This window comes from Pseudophryne corroboree, chromosome 6 (genome assembly GCF_028390025.1).
Source record: "Pseudophryne corroboree isolate aPseCor3 chromosome 6, aPseCor3.hap2, whole genome shotgun sequence".
NCBI lineage: Eukaryota > Metazoa > Chordata > Amphibia > Anura > Myobatrachidae > Pseudophryne > Pseudophryne corroboree.
This window is the reverse complement of record NC_086449.1, coordinates 425,040,329-425,067,400: the sequence shown is the minus strand read 5'-3', so window position 1 is coordinate 425,067,400 and position 27,072 is coordinate 425,040,329. Positions and strand designations below refer to the sequence as shown.

Below are 27,072 nucleotides of genomic sequence, written 5' to 3'. Positions count from 1 at the left end.
CGGCATAAAAGTGACCCCCGGCTGTGGCATTATCTGTCCAGCTAGTGGAGCCCGATGCTGGTGTTAAAAATACGGGGGACCCCTACTCGTTTTGTCCCCCGTATTTTTGGCACCAGCATCAGGCGCAGAGCCCGGTGCTGGTTTTAAAAATACGGGGGATCCCTGCCCGATTTTTCCCCTGCATTTTTAGAACCAGGACCAGCTCGATGAGCCCGAGGCTGGTTATGCTTTGGAGGGGGGACCCCACGCCATTTTTTTTTCGGGTTTTTCCCCGTTTTTTCCCGTTTTTAAAAATCGCGGCAAAATCCGCCAAATCGGCCGATTTTCGCCCGCGACTCTGGCGAATCCGTTTTTCATTGCATATGGTGAATTCCGGAAGCCACCTTCCGGAATTCACCTGGCGAATTTGGTCGAATTGAAAAAACGGCGATAATTGCCGCGATTTCGCCCGCTATTGCATATACCCCATAGTATATAAAAATAAAATGCAAATAAGAAAGAGATATTAAATAAAATTCTAAAAATATATAAAGTAACAAAGAAAAATAAAAAGAGATAGTATGTAAAATAATAATAATAAAACACAAGACCAGATAACCAGCATCTATCTAAGGATTATCTAACTTTAATATTCTAAAGACATTCTATATTAAACTATAATAAATTTCTCAGGACAGACAAGCTGGTCTATTTTATTTATAATGTATAGATACATATGGTATAATTTGTTTTTTATTTGTTGTAAATAAACATGCACTGATCTCTATACTATTAGAACTAACAGCAGACCTTTCTGTAGATTTAATCCAGGCAAGAATAATCTAAAGCTTCGTTAAGGCCGTTTGGATAAAGAGTGTCCAATTTAAAAATCCACGAGGATTCCCCCAAACAGAGTTTCCGAAACCTGTCCCCCCCCCTCTTTTTGTACTAACAAACTGTTCTAACCCAAGAATAGAGATGGATGATGGATCACCATTGTGTACTCTAGAGAAATGACGGGACACACTATGAGTCTGGAGTTTTTTAATGATGTTAAGCCTATGTTCTCTGAATCTCGATTTAATCGATCTAGTGGTTCTCCCCACATACTGGAGAGAACATGAACATTGTAATAAGTACACACAATATTCTGAGTCACAGTTAATAAATTGTTTAATCTGAAATGTGGTACCATTAGTTTTGGAGGTTACACATGATACTTTATTATTCATATATTTACATGTTAGACACACTTTTTTATTACATCGAAAACTGCCTAACGGTTTCTTTGATAACCAAGTGGGATTTATGTCCGTATCTATTGGTCTCAGGTAGCTAGGAGCCAGCAACTCTTCTAAATTAGTGTTTCTTCTAAAGATAATCAATGGTTTATCCGATAGATTTTTATTCAGGATTTGATCTTGTTTAACTATCTCATAATTATTTTGTACAGGTTGAGTATCCCATATCCAAATATTCCGAAATACGGAATATTCCGAAATACAGACTTTTTTGAGTGAGATAGTGAAACCTTTGTTTTTTGATGGCTCAATGAACACAAACTTTGTTTAATACACAGTTATTAAAAATATTGTATTAAATGACCTTCAGGCTGTGTGTATAAGGTGTATATGAAACATAAATGAATTGTGTGAATGTACACCCACTTTGTGTAATGCACAAAGTTATTAAAAATATTGGCTAAAATGATCTTCAGGCTGTGTGTATAAGGTGTATATGTAACATAAATGAATTCTGTGCTTAGATTTAGGTCCCATCACCATGATATCTCATTATGGTAAGCAATTATTCCAAAATACGGAAAAATCCCATATCCAAAATACCTCTGGTCCCAAGCATTTTGGATAAGGGAGACTCAACCTGTATTATCTTTTTTATGGCACTTGATTTGTTGTTAAATTTAGAGATGAATTTAACAGTCTCCTGTCGAAAAACTACTCAATTTACTCTTAGATTTTCTTGTTTCATAATTGAAATTCTGAGACAAATCAGGACTGACCTTCAGAAGTGAATTGGCAAACACCTGTGAACCCTCTAGGAGATGAGGTGGATAGCCTCTTTCGCCAAACTGTTCCAAGAGAACTTTAACTTGAGAGAGAAATGCAGAATCCTCAGAACAATTTCGTCTTATTCTAATAATTTGTTTTTTTGGAATATTTTTTATCCATGGTTTATAATGACTACTTGAGTAGTGAAGATAATTACCTGTACCTACCGGTTTAATGTAATTGGTGGATATAATTTTTGTTATTATCAATTGAAAACGTGATATTCAGAAAGTGAGTAGTAAGTAAATCAAAATTATAAGTGAACTTTAAATTATAAGTGTTATCATTCAAAAAATTTACAAAATTAAGTGCTTGTTGGTGTCCCCCATTCCAAATAATAAACAGGTCGTCTATGTAACGGCCATATGAGATAGTTAAACAAGATCCAATCCTGAATAAAAATCTATCGGATAAACCATTGATTATCTTTAGAAGAAACACTAATTTAAAAGAGTTGCTGGCTCCTAGCTACCTGAGACCAATAGATACGGACATAAATCCCACTTGGTTATCAAAGAAACCGTTAGGCAGTTTTCGATGTAATAAAAAAGTGTGTCTAACATGTAAATATATGAATAATAAAGTATCATGTGTAACCTCCAAAACTAATGGTACCACATTTCAGATTAAACAATTTATTAACTGTGACTCAGAATATTGTGTGTACTTATTACAATGTTCATGTTCTCTCCAGTATGTGGGGAGAACCACTAGATCGATTAAATCGAGATTCAGAGAACATAGGCTTAACATCATTAAAAAACTCCAGACTCATAGTGTGTCCCGTCATTTCTCTAGAGTACACAATGGTGATCCATCATCCCTCTCTATTCTTGGGTTAGAACAGTTTGTTAGTACAAAAAGAGGGGGGGACAGGTTTCGGAAACTCTGCTTGGGGGAATCCTCGTGGATTTTTAAATTGGACACTCTTTATCCAAACGGCCTTAACGAAGCTTTAGATTATTCTTGCCTGGATTAAATCTACAGAAAGGTCTGCTGTTAGTTCTGATAGTATAGAGATCAGTGCATGTTTATTTACAACAAATAAAAAACAAATTATACCATATGTATCTATACATTATAAATAAAATAGACCAGCTTGTCTGTCCTGAGAAATTTATTATAGTTTAATATAGAATGTCTTTAGAATATTAAAGTTAGATAATCCTTAGATAGATGCTGGTTATCTGGTCTTGTGTTTTATTATTATTATTTTACATACTATCTCTTTTTCTTTTTCTTTGTTACTTTATATATTTTTAGAATTTTATTTAATATTATCTCTTTCTTATTTGCATTTTATTTTTATATACTATGTCCCTGAAAATAACCTATAGGGAATTAGATAGTATATGTATTTTATTTATATTGTTTTAGGTTCAGTATTAATCAATATATATATATTGTTCATATATATTTTTTTCTTGTATATACTCTTATGTATCTACACATATTCTTCGAATATTTATGGATATATACCTATATATGCGTTTACTACTCACTATACTAACTCACGTTTGGTCCATTGGATTAGATCTAATTGTTGCCGCTGTCTTACTTAAAATAAAATCATTAGGTAGCATTTGTACGATTATATAACAAGCAGTTAAATACAAGCCGTGGATTAATGTTAGAGATACAAAGTATCTAGATACTAAGTGAGGAAAATACCCAGGAGGGTTTCTACATATTAAGTCCAAATTGATCTCAATTAAATTATGTCTACATTTTATTATATCATATAAGATTGACTCAGTGTATATGGTTTGCGCATTAAAAGATTGTTTCTCTAACGTCCTAGTGGATGCTGGGGACTCCGTCAGGACCATGGGGAATAGCGGCTCCGCAGGAGACAGGGCACAAAAGCAAGCTTTTAGGATCACATGGTGTGTACTGGCTCCTCCCCCTATGACCCTCCTCCAAGCCTCAGTTAGGTTTTTGTGCCCGTCCGAGAAGGGTGCAATCTAGGTGGCTCTCTTAAAGAGTTGCTTAGAAAAAGTTTTTAGGTTCTTTATTTTCAGTGAGTCCTGCTGGCAACAGGCTCACTGCATCGAGGGACTTAGGGGAGAGAATTTCAACTCACCTGCGTGCAGGATGGATTGGATTCTTAGGCTACTGGACACCATTAGCTTCAGAGGGAGTCGGAACACAGGTCTCGCCCTGGGGTTCGTCCCGGAGCCGCGCCGCCGACCCCCTTGCAGATGCTGAAGATTGAAGAGGTCCGGAACCAGGCGGCAGAAGACTTTTCAGTCTTCCTCAGGTAGCGCACAGCACTGCAGCTGTGCGCCATTGTCTGTCAGCACACTTCCCACAGCGATCACGGAGGGTGCAGGGCGCGGGGGGGGGGCGCCCTGGCAGCAATGTAGAATACCTGTATGGCGAAAAATACATCACATATAGCCCTTGAGGCTATATGGATGTATTTAACCCCTGCCAGACTTCACAATCTCCGGAGAAGAAGCCCGCCGAAAAGGGGGCGGGGCCTATTCTCCTCAGCACACAGCGCCATTTTCCCTCACAGAAAGGCTGAGGGGAAGGCTCCCAGGCTCTCCCCTGCACTGCACTACAGAAACAGGGTTAAAACAGAGAGGGGGGGCACTGATTTGGCGATATACATATATATTAAATGCTATATGGGAGGAACACTTATATAAGGGTTGTCCCTGTATAATTATAGCATTTTGGTGTGTGCTGGCAAACTCTCCCTCTGTCTCCCCAAAGGGCTAGTGGGTCCTGTCCTCTATCAGAGCATTCCCTATGTGTGTGCTGTATGTCGGTACGTGTGTGTCGACATGTATGAGGAAAATGTTGGTGAGGAGGCGGAGCAAATTGCCTGTAATGGTGATGTCACTCTCTAGGGAGTCGACACCGGAATGGATGGCTTACTTATGGAATTACGTGATAATGTCAACACGCTGCAAGTGGGTTGACGACATGAGACGGCCGGCGAACAAATTAGTACCGGTCCAGGCGTCTCAGACACCGTCAGGGGCTTGTAAAAACGCCCATTTACCTCAGTCGGTCGACATAGACCCAGACACGGACACTGATTTCAGTGTCGACGGTGAAGAAACAAACGTATTTTCCTTTAGGGCCACACGTTAAGGGCAATGAAGGAGGTGTTACATATTTCTGATACTCCAAGTACCACAAAGAAGGGTATTATGTGTGAGGTGAAAAAACTACCTGTAGTTTTTCCTGAATCAGATAAATTAAATGAAGTGTGTGATGATGCGTGGGTTTCCCCCGATAGAAAATTATTGGCGGTATACCCTTTCCCGCCAGAAGTTAAGGCGCATTGGGAAACACCCCTCAGGGTGGATAAGGCGCTCACATGCTTATCAGAAAAATATCCTAAAAAGTATACACACACATGCTGGTGTTATACTGTGACCAGCGATCGCCTCAGCCTGGATGTGCAGAGCTGAGGTGGCTTGGTCGGATTCCCTGACTAAAAATATTGATACCCTTGACAGGGACAGTATTTTATTGACTATAGAGCATTTAAAGGATGCATTTCTATATATACGAGATGCGCAGAGGGATATTTGCACTCTGGCATCAAGAGTAAATGCGATGTCCATATCTGCAAGAAGATGTTTATGGACACGACAGTGGTCAGGGGATGCAGATTCCAAACGGCACAAAGATGTATTGCCGTATAAAAGGGGAGGAGTTATTTGGGGTTGGTCCATGGGACCTGGTGGCCACGGCAACTGCTGGAAGATCCACAGTTTTTTACCCTAAGTCACATCTCTGCAGAAAAAGACACCGTCTTTTCAGCCTCAGTCTTTTCGTCCCTATAAGATATCTGCCCAGGGATAGAGGAAAGGGAAGAAGACTGCAGCAGGCAGCCCATTCCCAGTAACAGAAGCCCTCCACCGCTTCTACTAAGTTCTCAGCATGACGCTGGGACCGTACAGGACCCCTGGATCCTACAAGTAGTATCAAAGGGGCACAGATTGGAATGTCGAGGCGTTTCCCCCCTCGCAGGTTCCTGTAGTCTGCTGTACCAATGTCCCCCTCCGACAGGGAGGCAGTATTGAAAACAATTCACAAGCTGTATTCCCAGCAGGTGATAATAAAATTACCCCTCCTACAACAAGGAAAGGGGTATTGTTCCACACTATAGGGTGGTACTGAAGCCAGAAGGCTAGGTGAGACCGATTCTAAATCTGAAAAATTTGAACACTTACAAGGGTTCAAATCCAGATGGAGTCACTCAGAGCAGTGATAGCGAACTGGGAACAAGGGGACTATATGGTGTCCCGGGACATCAGGGATGCTTACCTCCATGTCCCAAAATTTGCTTTTCTCACCAAGGGTACCTCAGGTTCGTGGTACAGAACTGTCACTATCAGTTTCAGACGATGCCGTTGGAGTGTCCAAGGCACCCCGGGTCTTTACCAAGGTAATGACCGAAATGAGGATTCGTCTTCAAAGAAAATGGACGACCTCTTGATAAGAACAAGGTCCAGAGAACAGTTGGAGGTCGGAGTAGCACTATCTCAAGTAGTTCTACGACAGCACGGGTGGATTCTAAATATTCCAAAACCGCAGTTGTTCCGACGACACGTCTGCTGGTCCTAGGGATGATTCTGGACACAGTCCAGGAAAAGGGTGTTTCTCCCAGAGGAGAAAGCCAGGGAGTTATCCGAGCTAATCGGGATCCTCCTAAAACCAGGAAAAGTGTCAGTGCATCATTGCACAAGAGTCCTGGTAAAAAATGGTGGCTTATTACGAAGCGCTTCCATTCGGCAGATTTCACGCAAGAACTCTTCAGTGTGATCTGCTGGACAAATGGTCCGGATCGCATCTTCAGATGCATCAGCGGATAACCCTATATCCAAGGACAAGGGTGTCTCTCCTGTGGTGATTACAGAGTACTCATCTTCTAGAGGGCCGCAGATTCGGCATTCAGGATGGGATGCTGGTATCCACGGAGGCCAGCCTGAGAGGCTGGGGAGCAGTCACACAGGGAAAAAATTTCCAGGGAGTGTGATCAAGTCTGGAGAATTCTCTCCACATAAATATACTGGAGCTAAGAGCAAATTTGTAATGCTATAAGCTTAGCAAGGCCTCTGCTTCAAGGTCAGCCGGTATTGATCCAGTGGGATAACATCACGGCAGTCGCCCACGTAAACAGATAGGGCGGCACAAGAAGCAGGAGGGCAGTGGTCAAAACTGCAAGGATTTTTCGCTAGACGGAAAATCATGTGATAGCACTGTCAGCAGTGTTCATTCCGGGAGTGGACGACTGGGAAGCAGACTTCCTCAGCAGGCACGACCTCCACCCGGGAGAGTGGGAACTTCATCGGGAAGTTTTCCGCATGATTGTGAACCGTTGGGAAAGACCAAAGGTGGAAATGATGGCGTCCCGCCCGAACAAAAAACGGGACAGGTATTGCGCCAGGTCACGAGACCTTCAGGCGATAGCTGTGGACGTCCTGGTAACACCGTGGGTGTAACAGTCGGTGTATGTGTTCCCTCTTCTGCTTCTCATAACCAAGGTATTGAGAATTATAAGACGTAGAGGAGTAAGAACTATACTCGTGGCTCCGGATTGGCCAAGAGGGACTTGGTACCCGGAACTTCAAGAGATGCTCACAGAGGACTAATGGCCTCGGGAGCTAAGATGGGATTTGCTTTCAGCAAGAACCATGTCTGTTCCAAGAGGAACCGTGGCATCTGCCTCTAAGAAAGGACCTGCTCCAGCAGGGACCTTGTCTGTTCCAAGACTTACCGCGACTGCGTTTGACGGCATGGCGGTTGAACGCCGGATCCTAAGGGAAAAGGCATTCCGGAAGAGGTCATACCTACCCTGGTCAAAGCCAGGAAGGAGGTGACCGCACAACGTTATCACCACATGTGGTGAAAATATGTTGCGTGGGTGAGGCCAGGAAGGCCCCATGAAAAAATTTCAACTAGGTCGATTTCTGCACTTCCTGAAAACTGGAGTGTCTATGAGCCTCAAATTGGGGTCCATTAAGGTTCAAGTTTCGGCCCTGTAGATTTTCTTCCAGAAAAAATTGGCTTCAATTCCTGAAGTCCAGACGTTTGTCAAGGGAGTATTGCATATACAGCCCCTTGTGTGCCTCCAGTGGCACCGTGGGATCTCAACGTAGTGTTGGGATTCCTCAAATCATATTGGTTTGAACCGATCAAATCTGTGGATTTGAAATATCTCACATGGAGGACCATGTTGTGGCCCTGGCCTCGGCCAGGCGATTGTCAGAATTGGGGGCTTTGTCTTAAAAAAAGCTCATATTTGTTTTTCCATTCGGACAGGGCAGAACTGCGGACTCGTCCCCAGTTTCTTCCTAAGGTGGTGTCAGCGTTTCGCCTGAAACAACATATTGTGGTGCCTGCGGCTACTAGGGACTTGGAGGACTCCAAGTTGCTAGACGTTGTCGGGGCCCTAAATATATATATATATATATATATATATATATATATATATATATATATATATATATATATATATATATATTTTTCCAGGACGGCTGGAGTCAGAAAGTCTGACTTGCTGTTTATATTGTATGCACCCCAAAAGATGGGTGCTCCTGCTTCTAAGCAGACTATTGCTCGTTGGATTTGTAGTACAATTCAGCTTGCACAGTCTGTGGCAGGCCTGCCACAGCCAAAATCTGTCAATGCCCATTCCACAAGGAAGGTGGGCTCATCTTGGGCGGATGCCCGAGGGGGTCTCGGCCTTAAAATTTTGCCGAGCAGCTACGTGGTCAGGGGGGAACACGTTTGTAAAATTCTACAAATTTGATACCCTGGCTGAGGAGGACCTGGAGTTCTCTCATTCGGTGCTGCAGAGTCACCCGCACTCTCCCGCCCGTTTGGGAGCTTTGGTATAATCCCCATGGTCCTGACGGAGTCCCCAGCATCCACTAGGACGTTAGAGAAAATAAGATTTTACTTACCGATAAATCTATTTCTCGTAGTCCGTAGTGGATGCTGGGCGCCCATCCCAAGTGCGGATTGTCTGCATTACTTGTACATAGTTATTGTTACAAAAATCGGGTTATTATTGTTGTGAGCCATCTTTTTTAGAGGCTACTTCATTGTTATCATACTGTTAACTGGGTTCAGATCACAAGTTGTACGGTGTGATTGGTGTGGCTGGTTTGGGTCTTACCCGGGATTCAAGATCCTTCCTTATTGTGTACGCTCGTCCGGGCACAGTACCTAACTGAGGCTTGGAGGAGGGTCATAGGGGGAGGAGCCAGTACACACCATGTGATCCTAAAAGCTTGCTTTTGTGCCCTGTCTCCTGCGGAGCCGCTATTCCCCATGGTCCTGACGGAGTCCCCAGCATCCACTACGGACTACGAGAAATAGATTTATCGGTAAGTAAAATCTTATTTTTATTCATATATTATTTAACTTATAATATTGTTAGTATGTTTATTTTTGAGTTTAAATGGTTAGAATACTATTAATTATTAATAGGTCACAACTGATTGGTCTGAGAGTCATTAGACAGGTATATATTCGTGAGTATGGAGAGGGGAAGTATTCGTCTTGAGGAAGTCTCCGGTTGCTAGGAGACGAAACGCGTTGACGCCCACTCTCTGCTACGCTCTCCATTTGGTGATACCCGCCGTACTGACACAGTCTACGGCTCAGCACAGCCGTGACAGCCTTAGCCGCAGCCCATTGCCGCACGTCGGATCCAACATTGCCGCACGTCTCTTCAATACTGGTCGGGTGAGTTCCGTCTGACCCCCGCTGTGGGGCCTAACACCTGTTACCAGAAGCCACTCTTACGGCGGCTACACTTACCGTCTATGAACAGTGCTATTTGCATTCAAACCAACGAATGTTACTCTGGGAAAGGCGGCAGTCATCCGTTGTTACTAAAACAGTGACTGAATGATATATTTCTGCTCCACGTGTATTCTACCTTTTTCTCTGACGTCCTAAGTGGATGCTGGGACTCCATAAGGACCATGGGGAATAGCGGCTCCGCAGGAGACTGGGCACAACTAAAGAAAGCTTTAGGACTACCTGGTGTGCACTGGCTCCTCCCACTAAGACCCTCCTCCAGACCTCAGTTAGATTCTTGTGCCCGGCTGAGCTGGATGCACACTAGGGGCTCTCCTGAGCTCCTAGAAAGAAAGTATATTTAGGTTTTTTATTTTACAGTGAGATCTGCTAGCAACAGACTCACTGCAGCGAGGGACTAAGGGGAGAAGAAGCGAACCTACCTAACAGGTGGTAGTTTGGGCTTCTTAGGCTACTGGACACCATTAGCTCCAGAGGGATCGACCGCAGGACCCGACCTTGGTGTTCGTTCCCGGAGCCGCGCCGCCGTCCCCCTTACAGAGCCAGAAGCATGAAGAGTCCGGAAAATCGGCGGCAGAAGACTTCGGTCTTCACCAAGGTAGCGCACAGCACTGCAGCTGTGCGCCATTGCTCCTCATGTACACCTCACACTCCGGTCACTGATGGGTGCAGGGCGCTGGGGGGGGCGCCCTGAGGGCAATATATGACACCTTGGCTGGCAAATCTACATCATATATAGTCCTAGAGGCTATATAGATGTAAAATTACCCCTGCTAGTATTCCAGAAAAAGCGGGAGAAAGTCAGCCGAAAAAGGGGCGGGGCTTCTCCCTCAGCACACTGGCGCCATTTTTTCTTCACAGTGCAGCTGGAAGACAGCTCCCCAGGCTCTCCCCTGTAGTTTTCAGGCTCAAAGGGTTAAAAAGAGAGGGGGGGGCACTAAATTTAGGCGCAATATATGTATACAAGCAGCTATTGGGGGAAAAATCACTCAGTTATAGTGTTAATCCCTGCATTATATAGCGCTCTGGTGTGTGCTGGCATACTCTCTCTCTGTCTCCCCAAAGGACTTTGTGGGGTCCTGTCCTCAGTCAGAGCATTCCCTGTGTGTGTGCGGTGTGTCGGTACGGCTGTGTCGACATGTTGGATGAGGAAGGTTACGTGGAGGCGGAGCAGAGGCCGATAAATGGGATGTCGCCCCCTGTGGGGCCGACACCAGAGTGGATGGATAGGTGGAAGGTATTAACCGACAGTGTCAACTCCTTACATAAAAGGCTAGATGATGTAACAGCTGTGGGACAGCCGGCTTCTCAGCCCGCGCCTGCCCAGGCGTCTCAAAGGCCATCAGGGGCTCAAAAAAACGCCCGTTACCTCAGATGGCAGACACAGATGTCGACACCGAGTCTGACTCCAGTGTCGACGAGGTTGAGACATATACAAAATCCACTAGGAACATCCGTTACATGATCTCGGCAATGAAAAATGTGTTACGCATTTTCTGACATGAACCCAAGTACCACATAAAAGGGGTTTTATTTTTGGGGAGAAAAAGCAGCCAGTGTTTTGTTCCCCCATCAGATGAATGAATGAAGTGTGTAAAGAAGCGTGGGTTCCCCCGATAAGAAACTGGTAATTTCTAAAAAGTTACTGATGGCGTACCCTTTCCCGCCAGAGGATAGGTCACGTTGGGAGATATCCCTTAGGGTGGATAAGGCGCTCACACGTTTGTCAAAAAAGGTGGCACTGCCGTCTTAGGATACGGCCACCTTGAAGGAACCTGCTGATAAAAAGCAGGAGGCGATCCTGAAGTCTGTATATACACACTCAGGTTATATACTGAGACCTGCAATTGCCTCAGCATAAATAGTGCGGCTGCAGCGTGGTCTGATACCCTGTCAGATAATATTAATACTCTAAGACAGGGATAATATTTTGCTAACATAGAGCATATTAAAGACGTCGTCTTATATATTTATATATATATATATATATATAAAGGATGCACAGAGGGATATTTGCCGGCTGGCATCCAGAATTAATGCAATGTCCATTCTGCCAGGAGGGTATTAGAAACCCGGCAGTGGACAGGTGATGCTGCCTGTAAAAGGCACATGGAGATTCTGCCTTATAAGGGTGAGGAATTGTTTGGGGATGGTCTCTGGGACCTCGTATCCACAGCAACAGCTGGGAAGAAATTTTTTTACCTCAGGTTTCCTCACAGCCTAAGAAAGCACCGTATTTTCAGGTACAGTCCTTTCGGCTTCAGAAAAGCAAGCGGGTCAAAGGCGCTTCCTTTCTGCAGAGAGACAAGGGAAGAAGGAAAAAGCTGAACCAGCAGCCAGTTCCCAGGATCAAAAATCTTCCCCCGCTTCCTCTGAGTCCACCGCATGACGCTGGGGCTCCACAGGTGGAGACAGGTGCGGTAGGGGCGCGTCTCGGGAACATCAGGGACCAGTGGGCTTGCCCACAGGTGGATCCCTAGGTTCTGCAAATAGTATCACAAGGATACAGGCTGGAGTTCGAGGCGACTCCCCCTCGCCGTTACCTCACATCAGCCTTGCCTGCTGCCCTCGGAGAAAGGTAGTACTGGCGGCAATTCACAAGCTGTACTTCCAGCAGGTGAAATCAAGGTACCCCTCCTTCAACAAGGCCGGGGTTACTATTCCAAAATGTTGTGGTACCGAAACCAGACGGTTCGGTGAGACCCATTCTAAAATTGAACGCCTTGAACACTTATATACGAAGGTTCAAGTTCAAAATGGAATCGCTCAGGGCGATTATTGCAAGCCTGGAGAATTTCATGGTATCACTGGACATCAAGGATGATTACCTGCATGTCCCTATTTACCCTCTTCACCAGGAGTACCTCAAAATTGTGGTACAGGATTGTCATTACCAATTCCAGACGTTGCCGTTGGTCTGTCCCCGGCACCGAGCTATTTACCAAGGTAATGGCCGAAATAATTATCCCATACTTGGACGATCTTCTTATAAAGGCGAGATCCAGGGAGCAGTTGTTCGTCGGAGAAGCACTATCTCGGGAAGTGCTACAACAGCACGGCTGGATTCTGAATATTCCAAAGTCGCAGCTGGTTCCTACGACGCGTCTACTGTTCCTGGGTATGGTTCTGGACACAGAACAGGATAAAAAGGGTTTCTCCCGGAGGAGAAGTCCAAGGAGTTGTTGTCTCTAGACAGAGACCTCCTAAGACGTATACAGGTGTCGGTGCATCAATGCACGCGAGCCCTGGGAAAGATGGTAGCTTCTTACGAAGAAATTCCATTCGCCAGGTCCCATGCAAGGATTTTCCAGTGGGATCTGTTGGACAAGTGGTCCGGGTCGCATCTTCAGATGCATCGGCGGATAACCCTGTCTCCAAGGGTCAGGGTGTCGCTGTTGTGGTGGCTGCAGAGTGCTCATCTTCTAGGGGGCCGCAGATTCGGCATACAGGCTTGGGTCCTGGTGACCACGGATGCCAGCCTTCGAGGCTGGGGGGCAGTCACACAGGGAAGGAACTTCCAAGGCTATGGAAAAGTCAGGAGACTTCCCTACACATAAATATTCTGGAACTGAGGGCCATTTACAATGCCCTAAGTCAGGCTAGACCCCTGCTTCAACACCGGCCGGTGCTGATCCAGTCAGACAACATCACGGCGGTCGCTCATGTAAACCGACAGGGCGGCACAAGAAGCAGGATGGCGATGGCAGAAGCCACAAGGATTCTCCGATGGGCGGAAAATCATGTGTTAGCACTGTCAGCAGTTTCATTCCCGGAGTGGACAACTGAGAAGCAGACTTTCTCAGAAGACACGACCTCCACCCGGGAGAGTGGGGACTTCATCCAGAAGTCTTCCAAATGATTGTACACCGTTGGGAAAGGCCACAGGTGGACATGATGGCGTCCCGCCTCAACTCAAAGTTACACAGATATTGCGCCAGGTCAAGGACCCTCAGGCGATAGGTGTGGACGCTCTGGTAACACCGTGGGTGTACCAGTCGGTGTATGTGTTCCCTTCTCTGCCTCTCTTACCCAGGGTAATGAGAATAATAAGAAGGAGAGGAGTAAGAACTATACTCATTGTTCCGGGTTGGTCAAGAAGAGCTTGGTAACCAGAACTCCAAGAAATGATCTCAGAGGACCCATGGCCTCTGCCGCTCAGACAGGACCTGCTGCAGCAGGGGGCCTGTCTGTTCTAAGACGTACCGCGGCTGCGTTGACGGCATGGCGGTTGAACGCCGGATCCTGAAGAAAAAGGGAATTCCGGAGGAAGTTATCCCTACGCTATTTAAAGCTAGGAAAGAAGTGAACGCAAACCATTATCACCGCATATGGCGGAAATATGTTGCGTACTGTGAGGCCAGGAAGGCCCCAAAGGAGAAATTTCAGCTAGGTCGATTTCTGCACTTCCTACAGTCAGAGGTGACTATGGGCCTAAAATTGGGTTCCATTAAGGTCCAGATTTCGGCTCTATCGATTTTCTTACAAAATTGAACTGGCTTCACTGCCTGAAGTTCAGACTTTTGTTAAGGGAGTGCTGCATAGTCAGCCCCCGTTTGTGCCTCCAGTGGCACCGTGGGATCTCAACGTGGTGTTGGATTTCCTGAAGTCGCATTGGGTTGAGCCACTTAAATCCGTGGAGCTATAATACCTCACGTGGAAAGCGGTCATTCTGTGGGCCTTGGCGTCGGCCAGGCGTGTATCAGAATTGAAAAAGAACAAGCGGCTGCGCTGAATATCAGGAAGGGGATATAGTGTACAGAGAGCCAACGTAAAAAAATTTATAACAGTATTTAATAATAAAACATATAAAAAGATTACATATCATATAACCGGTGAATAGTTTAAGAACATTCACTTGACGTGAACTGATAGTGTGTTATAATAGCTCAGCTTTTAGGGTGAAAAAGTTCCGTGTTCCACTTATTAATGATTGATAAGTACCAGGTGTACTAGTGGAATCCTGGTGAGTTGAAAGTCCCTCAGTTAAATACTGTTATAAATTTTTTTACGTTGGCTCTCTGTACACTATATCCCCTTCCTGATATTCAGCGCAGCCGCTTGTTCTTTTTCTATGCTATCACCTTAATACTACACATAGTATTCCGGCAAGCGCAGCATATCAGGAACAGCAAATTGTGGTTATTCAATCTTATGAAATACGTATTAGTTATTATTTGATGATTAGGCGCTTGTTTGTTGCAGTTTTTTGTCTTTGTGTATCAGAATTGGCGGCTTTGTCGTACAAAAGCCCTTATCTGTATTTTATATGGATAAGGCGGAATTGAGGACTCGTTCCCAATTCCTTCCTAAGGTGGTATCCGTTTTTCATGTGAACCAACCTATTGTGGTGCCTGCGGCTACTTGGGACTTGGAGGATTCCAAGTTACTGGACGTAGTCAGGGCCCTGAAAAGTATATGTTTCCAGGACAGCTGGAGTCAGGAAAACTGACTCGCTATTTCTCCTGTATGCACCCAACAAGCTGGGTGCTCCTGCTTCTAAGCAGACGATTGCTCGCTGGATCTGTGGCACGATTCAACTTGCACATTCTGCGGCAGGCTTGCCACAGCCAAAATCAGTAAAAGCCCACAAGGAAGTGGGCTCATCTTGGGCGGCTGCCCGAGGGGTCTCGGCTTTACAACTTTGCCGAGCTGCTACTTGGTCAGGGGCACACCCTGACTGAGGAGGACCTGGAGTTCTCTCATTCGGTGCTACAACTTTGCCGAGCTGTTACTTGGTCGGGTTAAAACATTTTTGTAAGAGTCTACAAGTTTGATACCCTGGCTGAGGGTCTGGGTAAATGCGGTTTGTTTTTTTGCCAAGTACGTGGATTACAAAAAAGAAGAGGACAGATGCTACACTGGATTTTGGTGAGTATCATTTTATTTTCAGGTACACCGTGGATTCTACTTAGAGAAGTGGACAGAGTCGGCGTGTGAACATAAGTAAGTATGTGTGTGTCGGCATGTATGTAATAAAGTTTTACTTTCACGGTGTGCGTGTACTGTTTTTATTTGGGTATTTTTTTTGTAGTAGAACTACAGGTACCAGCGGGCCCGTTTCCCCCCCGCATGCTGGTACTTGTGGTTCTTCAAGTACCAGCTTGCAGGGGAGGCTTGCTGGGACTTGTAGTTCTGCTACATAAAACAATACTCTTTATTTTGTCACTTGGCTATCAGCCCCCCATCCGCAGCCCATGGATGGGGGGGACAGCCTCGGGCTTCACCCCCTGGCCCTTGGGTGGCTGGAGGGGGGAGGGGGCCTTGATTTAAGTGGTCCCCACTCCTCCAGGGTAACCCGGCCAGGGGTGACTAGTTAGTGATTTAATGCCAGGGCCGCAGGGACTGATATAAAAATGTCCCCCAGCTGTGGTATTATCTCTCTGACTAGTGGAGCCCGGTGCTGGTGTTAAAAATACGGGGGACCCCTACGCTTTTTGTCCCCTGTATTTTTTGTACCAGGACCGGACGCAGAGCCCGGTGCCGGTTGTGAAAATACGGGGGGTGCCCTATCAATTTCCCCCCCGTATTTTTACAACCAGGACCGGCTCAAAGAGCCCGAGGCTGGTTATGCTTAGGAGGGGGGGACCCCACGCAATTTTTTTCTGTTTTTTTTAAACATTTTTGTGCCATCCAAAAAGTTGAATCCAGGATGCACATATCCGTCAATTGGTCCGTTTTTCGACAGCGGGACCGTCGAATCCGTTTTTTTATTGAATATTTCGAATTCGGGTCCCGGCGGGAGGGTATGTGACTGTCGAATTGTGTCGAATTTAAAAACGGTCGAATTCCAGCCGGAATTCGACCACAATTGCATATCGATACATACCAGATCACACCACAAACACACCGTACAACTGGATTAGCAGGAATACTAGATAACAGTATGAACGAAAAACAGCAACAAGCTGAACATAACCGATACACAACCTTCGTGTAACCGAAAACAACAACCAACAATATAACTGCAAGTAACAGTCCGCACTGGGATGGGCGCCCAGCATCCTCTACGGACTAGGAGAAAAGGATTTACCGGTAGGTATTAAAATCCTATTTTCTCTTAAGTCCTAGAGGATGCTGGGGACTCCAAAAGGACCATGGGGTCTATACCAAAGCTTCAGACCGGTACAGGACAAACAGAGCCTCCGTTTTCCTAAAGAGCCGTTCTGGCACCATAAATTTTCAAAGCTCTTACAACATCGAGAGATTTTGGCACCGACACGGCATCCGTAGCCACAGGCACCACAATAGGTTGATTTATGTGAAACGAAGACACCACCTTCGGCAGAAATTGTTGACGAGTCCTCAATTCCGCTCTATCCACATGAAAAATCAAATATGGGCTCTTGTGAGACAAAGCCGCCAATTCCGACACCCGTCTGGCGGATGCCAAGGCCAAAAGCATGATCACTTTCCAAGTGAGAAATTTCAACTCAGACTTTCGCAAAGGTTCAAACCAGTGAGACATAAGAAATTGTAACACCACGTCAAGGTGCCACGGGTGGCACAAACGGAGGATGGATATGCAGCACTCCTTTCACGAAAGTCTGAACTTCAGGAAGGGCGGCCAATTCCTTTTGAAAGAAACTAGATAAAGCCGAAATCTGCACTTTGATGGAACCCAATTTCAGGCCTGCATTCACGCCTGCCTGCAAAAAATGGAGGAAACCACCCAACTGAAACTTCTCCGTAGCAGCTTTCTTGGCTTCACACCACGACACATATTTTCTCCAAATACTGTGATAATGCTTTGCCGTTACCTCCTTTCTAGCCTTAAGGAGAGTGGGGATGACTTCCCTGGGAATACCCTTTTGAGCTAGGATTTGGCATTCAACCTCCACGCCGTCAAACGCAGCCGCGGTAAGTCTTGAAATACGCATGGCCTCTGCAGTAACATGTCCTCTCTGAGAGGAAGCGGCCAGGGATCTTCTATGAGCAATTCCTGAAGATCCGGATACCAGGCCCTCCGTGGCCAATCTGGAACGACGAGTACTGCCGGAATCCTTGTTCGTCTTATGATCCTCAACACTTTTGGAATGAGAGGAAGTGGAGGGAACACACATACCGACTGAAACACCCACGGAGTTACCAGGGAATCCACTGCACTGGCTTGGGGGTCCCTTGACCTGGAATAATACCTCGGAAGCTTCTTGTTGAGGCGAGACGCCATCATGTCTATTTGAGGAATTTCCCAACGCCTTGTTACTTCTGCAAATACCTCTTGATGAAGAGCCCACTCTCCTGGATGGAGATCATGTCTGCTGAGGAAGTCCGCTTCCCAGTTGTCCACGCCCGGAAGGAAGACTGCTGACAGAGCGCCATCGCCGCTCTCCTCTTTGTTCCGCCCTGGCGGTTTACGTACGCCACCGCTGTTACGTTGTCCGACTAAATCAGGACAGGTAGACCTCGAAGAAGGTGTTCCGCTTGCAGAAGGCCGTTGTAAATGGCTCTTAACTCCAGAACGTTTATGTGCAGACAAGTTTCCTGGCTTGACCATTTTCCCTGGAAACTTCTTCCTTGTGTGACTGCTCCCCAGCCTCGGAGACTTGCATCCGTGGTCAGCAGGACCCAATCCTGAACCTGCGTCCATCTAGAAGGTGAGAACTTTGCAGCCACCACAGGAGAGAAATTCTGGTCCTGGAAGATAGACTTATTTTCCGGTGCATGTGCATGTGAGACCCGGACCATTTGTCCAGCAGGTCCCACTGAAACACCCGGGCATGAAACCTGCCGAACGGAATGGCTTCGTAAGCCGCAACCATCTTCCCTAGCACTCGAGTGCATTGATGAATTTTGCCGGTTTCAGAATCTCCTTGACCATGCATTGGATTTCCAGAGCTTTTTCCGCCGGAAGAAACACTCTCTGCAGTTCCGTGTCCAGGATCATGCCCAAGAAAGGCAGCCGAGTTGTCGGAATCAACTGAGACTTTGGCAAATTTAGAATCCAACCATGATGTTGCAGAACCGTCAGGGAGAGTTCCACATTTTTTAGCAACTGCTCCTTCGATCTCGCCTTTATTAGGAGATCGTCCAAGTACGGGATAATTGTGGCACCCTGCTTGCGTAGGAGTACCATCATTTCCGCCATTACTTTGGTGAAGACCCTCGGGGCCGTGGAAAGCCTAAACGGCAACGTCTGAAATTGGTAATGATAATCCTGCACCGCAAATCTCAGGAAAGCTTGATGTGGAGGATATATCGGGACGTGTAAGTTGGCATCTTTTATGTCGACTGACGCCATAAAATCCCCCCCCCTTCTAGACTGAAGATCACTGCTCGAAGAGATTCCATCTTGAACTTGAAAGTTTTTAAATACAGATTGAGGGATTTTAAGTTCAGGATCGGTCTGACCGAGCCGTCCGGCTTTGGCACGACAAAGAGGCTCGAATAAAACCCTTCTCCCCGTTGGGACGGGGGTACCGGGACAATGACACTCTGGAGACCCAGCTTTTGTATCTCAGCACTCACTACTTCCCTTTCTGGGATAGAAACTGGCAAGGCTGATTTGAAAAATCGGTGGGGGGGGGGGCACCTCCTGAAACTCCAATTTGTACCCTTGGGACACTATGTCTAACACCCAAGGATCTAGGTCCGAGTGAAACCAGACCTGACTGAAGAGTCGGAGACGCGCCCCACTGGCACGGACTCCCGTAGGGGAGCCCCAGCATCATGCGGTAAACTTGCCAGAGGCCGGGGAGGACTTTTGGTCCTGGGAGCCTGACACAGCAGGCGACCTTTTTCCCCTTCCTTTGCCTTTTGAAGCAAGGAACGACGAGCCTCTTCCTTTTTTGTATTTATTAGGCCGAAAGGACTGCATCTGATAATGGGGTGCCTTTTTCTGTTGAGCTGGAACATAAGGAAGAAAAGATGACTTACCCGCTGTAGCGGTAGACACCAGGTCAGCGAGGCCGTCACCAAACAAGACACTACCTTTTATAAGGGAGAGCTTCTATAGCTTTCTTGGAGTCTGCATCAGCATTCCATCGATGAATCCACAGCGCTCTCCTGGCCGAGACTGCCATGGCATTGGCCCTTGATCCCAAGAGGCCAATATCCCTCGCCGCATCCTTTAGGTAAGCTGCAGCGTCCCTGATATAACTAAGAGTCAAAAGAATTTTATCCCTATCCAGGGTATCCATGTCAGATGCCAAATTATTAACCCACTTAGCAATAGCACTACTCACCCAAGCCGACGCCACGGCAGGTCTGAGGAGTGCACCCGTAGTGACATAAATGGCCTTTAATGTCGTTTCCTGCTTACGATCCGCAGGGTCCTTGAGGGCAGCAGTGTCGGGAGACGGAAGCGCCACCTTCTTGGACAGCCAGGACAGAGCCTGGTCCACATTGGGAGATGACTCCCACTTTTCCCTGTCTCTTGGGAATCTGCCACCTTTTATCAGGTGATTCCCAAGCCTTTTCACAAAGAGCGTTCAGTTCATGAGAGGGGGGAAACGTCACCTCAGGTTTCTTTCCCTTATACAAACAAACCCTTGTATCAGGAACAGCAGGTACTTCAGAAATATGTAAAACATCTTTAATAGCCACAATTATGTACTGAATACTCTTAACCAATTTTGGATGTAAACTGGCCTCGCTATAGTCAACACTGGAGTCAGTCCGTGTCGGTATCCGTATCAGCTATCTTGGTAAATGAACGCTTTTGTGACCCGAGGGGGGCCTGTACCTGGGATAAGGCGTCCTCCATGGATTTTCTCCACGTTTGTGTCTGAGAATCAGATTTATCCAGCCTCTTAGACAATAACGCCACATTTGCATTCAATGTACTCAATATATTCACCCAATCAGCAGTCGGCAGTGCCGACAGTCACTCCCAAATCCTTCTCTGTGCCCCCAGTAACTTCCTCCGGGGAGGAGCACTCAGCCTCAGACATGTCGACATACCCTACCGACACACACACTCACACTGGCAATAGGGAACAGATACACAGGGAAGCCTGTTTGAGAGAACACAGAGGGAGCATACCAGCTCACACCCCAGCGCCCATATACTACTGAAAAAATATTTGATCACTGCGCTGATTACATAGCACCAGTTTACTGTGCCCCCCCCCCCCCTTTTGCTCCCTGTACTTGATAAGGAGAGTAGAGGTCTGGGCCAGCGTCTCTGCAGTGTCTGTGAAGAGAGAAAATGGCGCTGGTAAGCTGTGAGGGCTAAGCTACGCCCCCTTCCGGCGAGCTGTAGTCCCGCTCAATTTTAAATAATTATACTGGCGGGGGTCTTATATTTAGTGCCTAGGCACTTAAAATATGCTCTTTGCCAGTGTTAAAGACCTCAGTAACTGCTGCCCAGGGCGCCCCCCCTGCGCCTTGCGAGTGCCGTTGGTGTATGTGCGGGAGCATGGGGCGCAGCGCAACTGCTGCGCTGTACCTCCGTTACCGAAGTCTTCTGCCGTCACTGAAGTCTTCTTTCTTCTGAATACTCACCCGGCTTCTTTCTTCTGGCTTCCGTGAGGGGGGTGACGGCGCAGCTCCGGGAACAAGCAGCTAGGCGCACCAAATGATCGAACCCTCTGGAACTAATGGTGTCCAGTAGCCTAAGAAGCAGAGCCTTTGAACTAAGAAGAAGCAGTTCTGACTTCTCTCCCCTCAGTCCCATGATGCAGGGAGCCTGTAGCCAGCAGGTCTCCCTGAAAATAAAAAACCTAACAAAAGTCTTTTCAGAGAAACTCAGGAGAGCTCCCCTAGTGTGTGTCCAGTCTTTCTGGGCACAGAATCTAACTGAGGTCTGGAGGAGGGGCATAGAGGGAGGAGCCAGTTCACACCCATTCAAAGTCTTAGTGTGCCCATGTCTCCTGCGGATCTCGTCTATACCTCAGTCCTTTTGGAGTCCCCAGCATCCTCTAGGAAGTAAGAGAAAACCGTTTATCTGGATTTTTACATGCTTCCGTTAACTGCTTATTAAGAGAATCTGAATAAAGAAAACACTCAGTTGCCCTCTTTTTTTTTTTTTTTTAACAAATAAAACCTCATCATTTGAAAGAGGTTCCTCAGTCTGAGTAAAATTTAGAACCTGGCCTGTTGCCCTGATGAGATTATCAATGGGCGGGCTATCAGTAACCTCATTATCTGACTCCTGGCCCAATTCACCTTCCTCTTGTTCTTCCTGAGATATAAGGTCTGGCATTGACTGACTCGTCCGAATGCAACACAGCTGAAACCGGTAAATTATGAGACAAATGATGACTACTGTTAGGAACTGAGCTATATTTGGACTTTTGTAACCACTGCAAAGTCCTTGACATAGCCTGAGCCCACTCTGGCAGCTCAGACGATATTAACATAGAATAAGATTTAGCTGCCTCACGCTCTTTTCGTGCATTGGCCAGCTCTGATTTTAACTCTCTCATCACACCTGCCACCATCGCCCAAGGAGGATCAGGGTAGAGGTTCGTATTTGGACCCTTATTTGTAAGACACACTGTACAAGTGGAAGTTCCATCAGGTAACACACACACATCGCAGGCAAGTTGCTTTTTTGATTTTGCATTAGCTTTACTCATAATGCACACAGACAGACAGGTATACAGTGAAAAACAATTTCCCATGACTCAGTAAAAAAATGTAACTAAAGTGTGTAAAAGTCATAAGTGCACAGCACCTGAAACATACCAAATTTGTTAAATATTCTTATAGTTCTTATAGTTCCTCTGAGTGATGGATGCCAAATGTGTTTATTTGTAACCAAGGTTATAAAAAATTATTGGGGTATAAGGTTTTGTCTACTTGCTGGCAAAATAACTGACTCTACCTTTCTATAATGCAACCATTTCCCTGCTGTATTTAGATTGCAGAGGTGAATGCCCAGCTGAAAAGAGAGAAGGAGCAGGAAGAGGCTCGAATGAGGCAGTCCACGAAAGGTGCAGAGCAGTCTGCATTTGGAGGTGGAGGTAGCAGCAAATCTTGGTCAGAAGACGACTTGCAGCTACTTATTAAAGCTGTGAACTTGTTTCCTGCTGGAACTAATGCAAGGTAAGGACAGTTATTACTATAAATTATTGCTTTATGTTCATGCAGTCCAGGTACCATTTCACATGGAGTCCATATTCTTAAACAGCTGCTTATTTTACAAGTATCACGAGAAAACAGCTGCTTATTTTACAAGTATCACGAGAAATTGACTTAGCACAATATGTTATTAGAAGACAATCCTGTTTCGTTACCTAATTAAACAAAATGTTCATGTTCAAGTTTGTTTAAGAAAATAAAACTACACAGTTTAAAAACGAGTTTTATGGTAAGAACTTACCCTTGTTAAAACTCTTTCTACGAGGTACACTGGGCTCCACAAGTCTGGACAATGGGTGTAGAGTAGGATCTTGATCCGAGGCACCAATAGGCTCAAAGCTTTGACCTTCTTCCCAAGATGCATAGCGCCGCCTCCTATATCACCCCGCCTCCCAGCACAGGAGCTCAGTTTAGTTAACCAGCCCAATGCAGTAGCAGGAAAAGAGACGACAACGGTTAGTAGCCACATACACCACACTCTCACGACAAGAGAAGTGTCGGCGGCTAATGCCATATCAACCCAAAGAAGCTAAGTGCGTCAGGGTGGGTGCCTTGTGGAGCCCAGTGTACCTTGCAGAAAGAGTTTTAACAAGGGTAAGTTCTTACCATAAAACTCGTTTTCTGCTGCGGGGTACACTGGGCTCCACAAGTCTGGACAATGGGGATGTCCTAAAGCAGTTCCTTATGGGAGGGGACGCACTGTAGCGGGCACAAGAACCCGGCGTCCAAAGGAAGCATCCTGGGAAGCGGCAGTATCGAAGGCATAGAACCTTATGAACGTGTTCCCGGAGGACCACGTAGCCGCCTTGCACAATTGATCAAGGGTCGCACCACATTGCGCCGCCCAAGAAGGTCCAACAGACCAAGTAGAATGGGCCGTAATGTGAACAGGAGCTGACAGACCAGCCTTCACATAAGCATGCGCAATCACCATTCTGATCCACCTGGCCAGGGTCTACTTGTGAGCAGGCCAGCCACGTTTGTGAAATCCAAACAAAACAAAGAGAGAATCAGACTTTCGAATAGAAGCAGTTCTCTTCACATAGATACGGAGAGCCCGTACCACATCCAAAGGCCGCTCTTTGGGAGACAAATCAGGAGAGACAAAAGCTGGAACCAAAATCTCCTGATTAAGGTGGAACGAAGAAACCACCTTAGGCAAATATGTGGGGCGAGTCCTAAGAACCGCCCGGTCACGGTGAAAAATCAGATATGGGGAACTACAAGACAAGGCACCCAAATCCGACACTCTTCTAGCAGAGGCAATAACCAACAGAAACACCACCTTAAGGGAAAGCCACTTAAGGTCATCTGAACCAAGAGGTTCAAATGGAGACTCTTGTAACGCCTCCAAAACCACCGACAAGTCCCAAGGTGCCACAGGAGGGACATAAGGAGGTTGGATACGCAACACAACCTGAGTGAAAGTATGAACATCAGGTAAAGTCGCAATTTTTCACTGAAACCACACCGACAAGGCAGAAATATGAACCTTGAGGGAGGCCAGACGCAGGCCTAAATCTAGGCCCTGCTGTAGAAAAGCCAAAAGTTTGGCTGTACTAAACTTGGAACCGTCATAATGGTTAGATGCGCACCAAACAAAGTAGGAATGCCAGACCCGATGGTAAATCCGAGCCCGCAACATAGTTTCTCTTTCATCCACTAGGGGACACTGGAGCAGTCTTAGACATTGCAACATAGTTTTAATGACCTCTTCAGAAAAACCCTTAGCTCTTAAGACGGAAGCTTCAAGAGCCATTCCGTCAAAGACAGCCGGGCTAGGTCCTGGTAGACACGGGCCCTGAACGAGGAGGTCTGGGCGTTGTGGGAGTAGAGGTGGACGCTCTGACGATAGGCCTTGCAGGTCTGAGAACCAGTGCCGTCTGGGCCACGCCGGAGCTATGAAAAGCAGATTTCCTTTTTCTTCCTTGAACTTCCGAATTACCCTGGGCAGGAGTGACACCGGAGGGAACACGTACGGCAGCCGAAACCTCCACGGCACTGCCAGCGCATCCACGAATGCTGCTTGAGGATCCCTTGTCCTTGCTCCGAAGACCGGAACCTTGTGATTGTGTCGAGACGCCATCAGATCCACATCTGGAAGACCGCACCTTTCCACGAGGAGTTGAAACACTTCTGGATGGAGGCCCCACTCGCCGGCATGCACGTCCTGACGACTGAGAAAGTCCGCTTCCCAATTCAGGACTCCCGGAATGAATATTGCCGATATTGCCGGTAGATGGCGTTCTGCCCAACGTAGAATCCGTGAGGCTTCCTTCATTGCCAAACGGCTTCGAGTGCCGCCTTGATGATTTTTGTAAGCCACTGTGGTGGCATTGTCGGACTGTACTTGAACAGGACGGTTCTGAATCAAATGCTGGGCTAGGTGCATTGAAGACCGGCCGCAATTCCAGAATGTTGATCGAGAGGAGAGATTCCTCCTTGGTCCACCAACCCTGCAAGGAGTGCTGCTCCAGCACCACGCCCCAACCTCTTAGACTGGCATCTGTCGTCAACAGGACCCAGTTGGATGTCCAGAAGGGACGGCCTCTGCAAAATTGTCGGTCCTGGAGCCACCAGAGCAGCGACAGATGGACCTCCGGAGTCAAAGAGATCATTTGAGACCTGATCCGGTGAGGCAGGCCATCCCACTTGGCTAGAATCAGCTTCTGGAGGGGGCGGGAATGGAATTGAGCATACTCCACCATGTCGAATGCTGATACCATGAGGCCCAGCACCTGCATTGCCGAATGTATCGACACTTGCGGACGAGAAAGGAAGCAACAAATCCTGTCCTGAAGTTTCAGGACTTTCTCCTGAGACAAGAACAACCTCTGGTTGTGAGTGTCCAACAGCACTCCCAGATGCATCATGCTGTGAGCAGGAACCAGGGAAGATTTCTTCCAGTTGATGAGCCACCCATGGGCTTGTAGAAACCGGACCGTCATATCCAGATGACGCAGGAGAAGATCTGGGGAATTTGCCAGGATTAACAAGTCGTCCAGATACTGACCCCTTGACGGCAGAGTACCACCGTCATCACCGCCATAACTTTGGTGAAGACTCGCGGAGTCGTTGTTAAACCAAAAGGTAACGCCCGAAACTGGTAATGGAGGTTGCCAATAGCGAACCTCAGGTATTGTTGATGTGACACTGCTATAGGAATATGCAGGTAAGCATCCTGTATGTCCAGGGAGACTATGTAGTCCCCAGGTTCCAAGGCCAGAACTATAGAGCGAAGGGTTTCCATACGGAACTTGGAAACCTTCACAAACTTGTTCAGTGCCTTGAGGTTGAGAATGGGCCGGTAGGACCCATTCGGTTTCGGGACTAGAAACCGCGGAGAATAGTACCCCGGCCCCTCTGAGCAAGAGGCACCTGTACTACGACTCCTGTATCCAGGAGGGTCTGTACTACCGAATGTAGAGTGTTTGCCTTTGTCTGGTCCGACGGGACGTCTGTCTGGCAAAATCGATGAGGGGGGCGGTTTTTTGAAGGCTATGGCGTAACCTCGAGTGACGACTTCCCGTACCCAGGCATCTGAAGTGGTCTTCAACCATTCCTGGGTACACCCTAGAAGCCAGCCCCCCACCCTGGGATCTCCCAGGGGGAGGCCGGCCCCGTCATACGGCAGGCTTATCGGTCTTGGCTGCTGGCTGACGGGCAGCCCAGGCTCTTTTGGGCTTCGGCTTACCAGATTTTGAAGTGTGGGCCTGCTTATGGTACGCCTGACCTTTTGCTTTACCTGAAGGGCGAAAGGACGTGCCTTTGGCCTTCGACACAGAAGGAGCTGTATTAGGCAGACAGGCAGTTTTGGCAGTAGCCAAGTCAGCCACTATCTTATTTAAGTCCTCCCCAAACAGAATATCCCCCTTGAAAGGTAGTACCTCCAGGGTTTTTCTAGAGTCCAGATCCATAGACCAGGATCTCAGCCACAATATCCTACGAGCCAGGACTGACATAGTAGAGGCCTTGGCTGCTAGGATACCGGCATCAGAAGCCGCCTCTTTAATATAACGAGAAGCTGTGACAATATATGACAAGCATTGTCTAGCATGGTCAGAGGAGATTTCAGCTTCTTACTCCAAGGCCCATGCTTCAATAGCCTCTGCCGCCCATGTAGCTGCAATAGTGGGCCTTTGTGCAGCACCCGTGAGGGTGTAAATCGCTTTTAGACAACCCTCGACACGTTTATCCGTAGGCT

At 46.8% G+C, this 27,072-nt stretch overlaps 1 protein-coding gene across 1 annotated transcript in view; it reads left to right on the top strand.

Moving 5' to 3' along the window:
• DNAJC2 (DnaJ heat shock protein family (Hsp40) member C2) overlaps window positions 1–27,072 on the top strand; it is a 116,686-nt gene that overhangs the window by 60,218 nt on the left and 29,396 nt on the right. Inside the window, exon 13 of the mRNA XM_063927003.1 lies at window positions 22,648–22,832. Coding sequence (XP_063783073.1) covers window positions 22,648–22,832 — 185 coding nt within the window. The remainder of the gene's footprint in view (window positions 1–22,647; window positions 22,833–27,072) is intronic.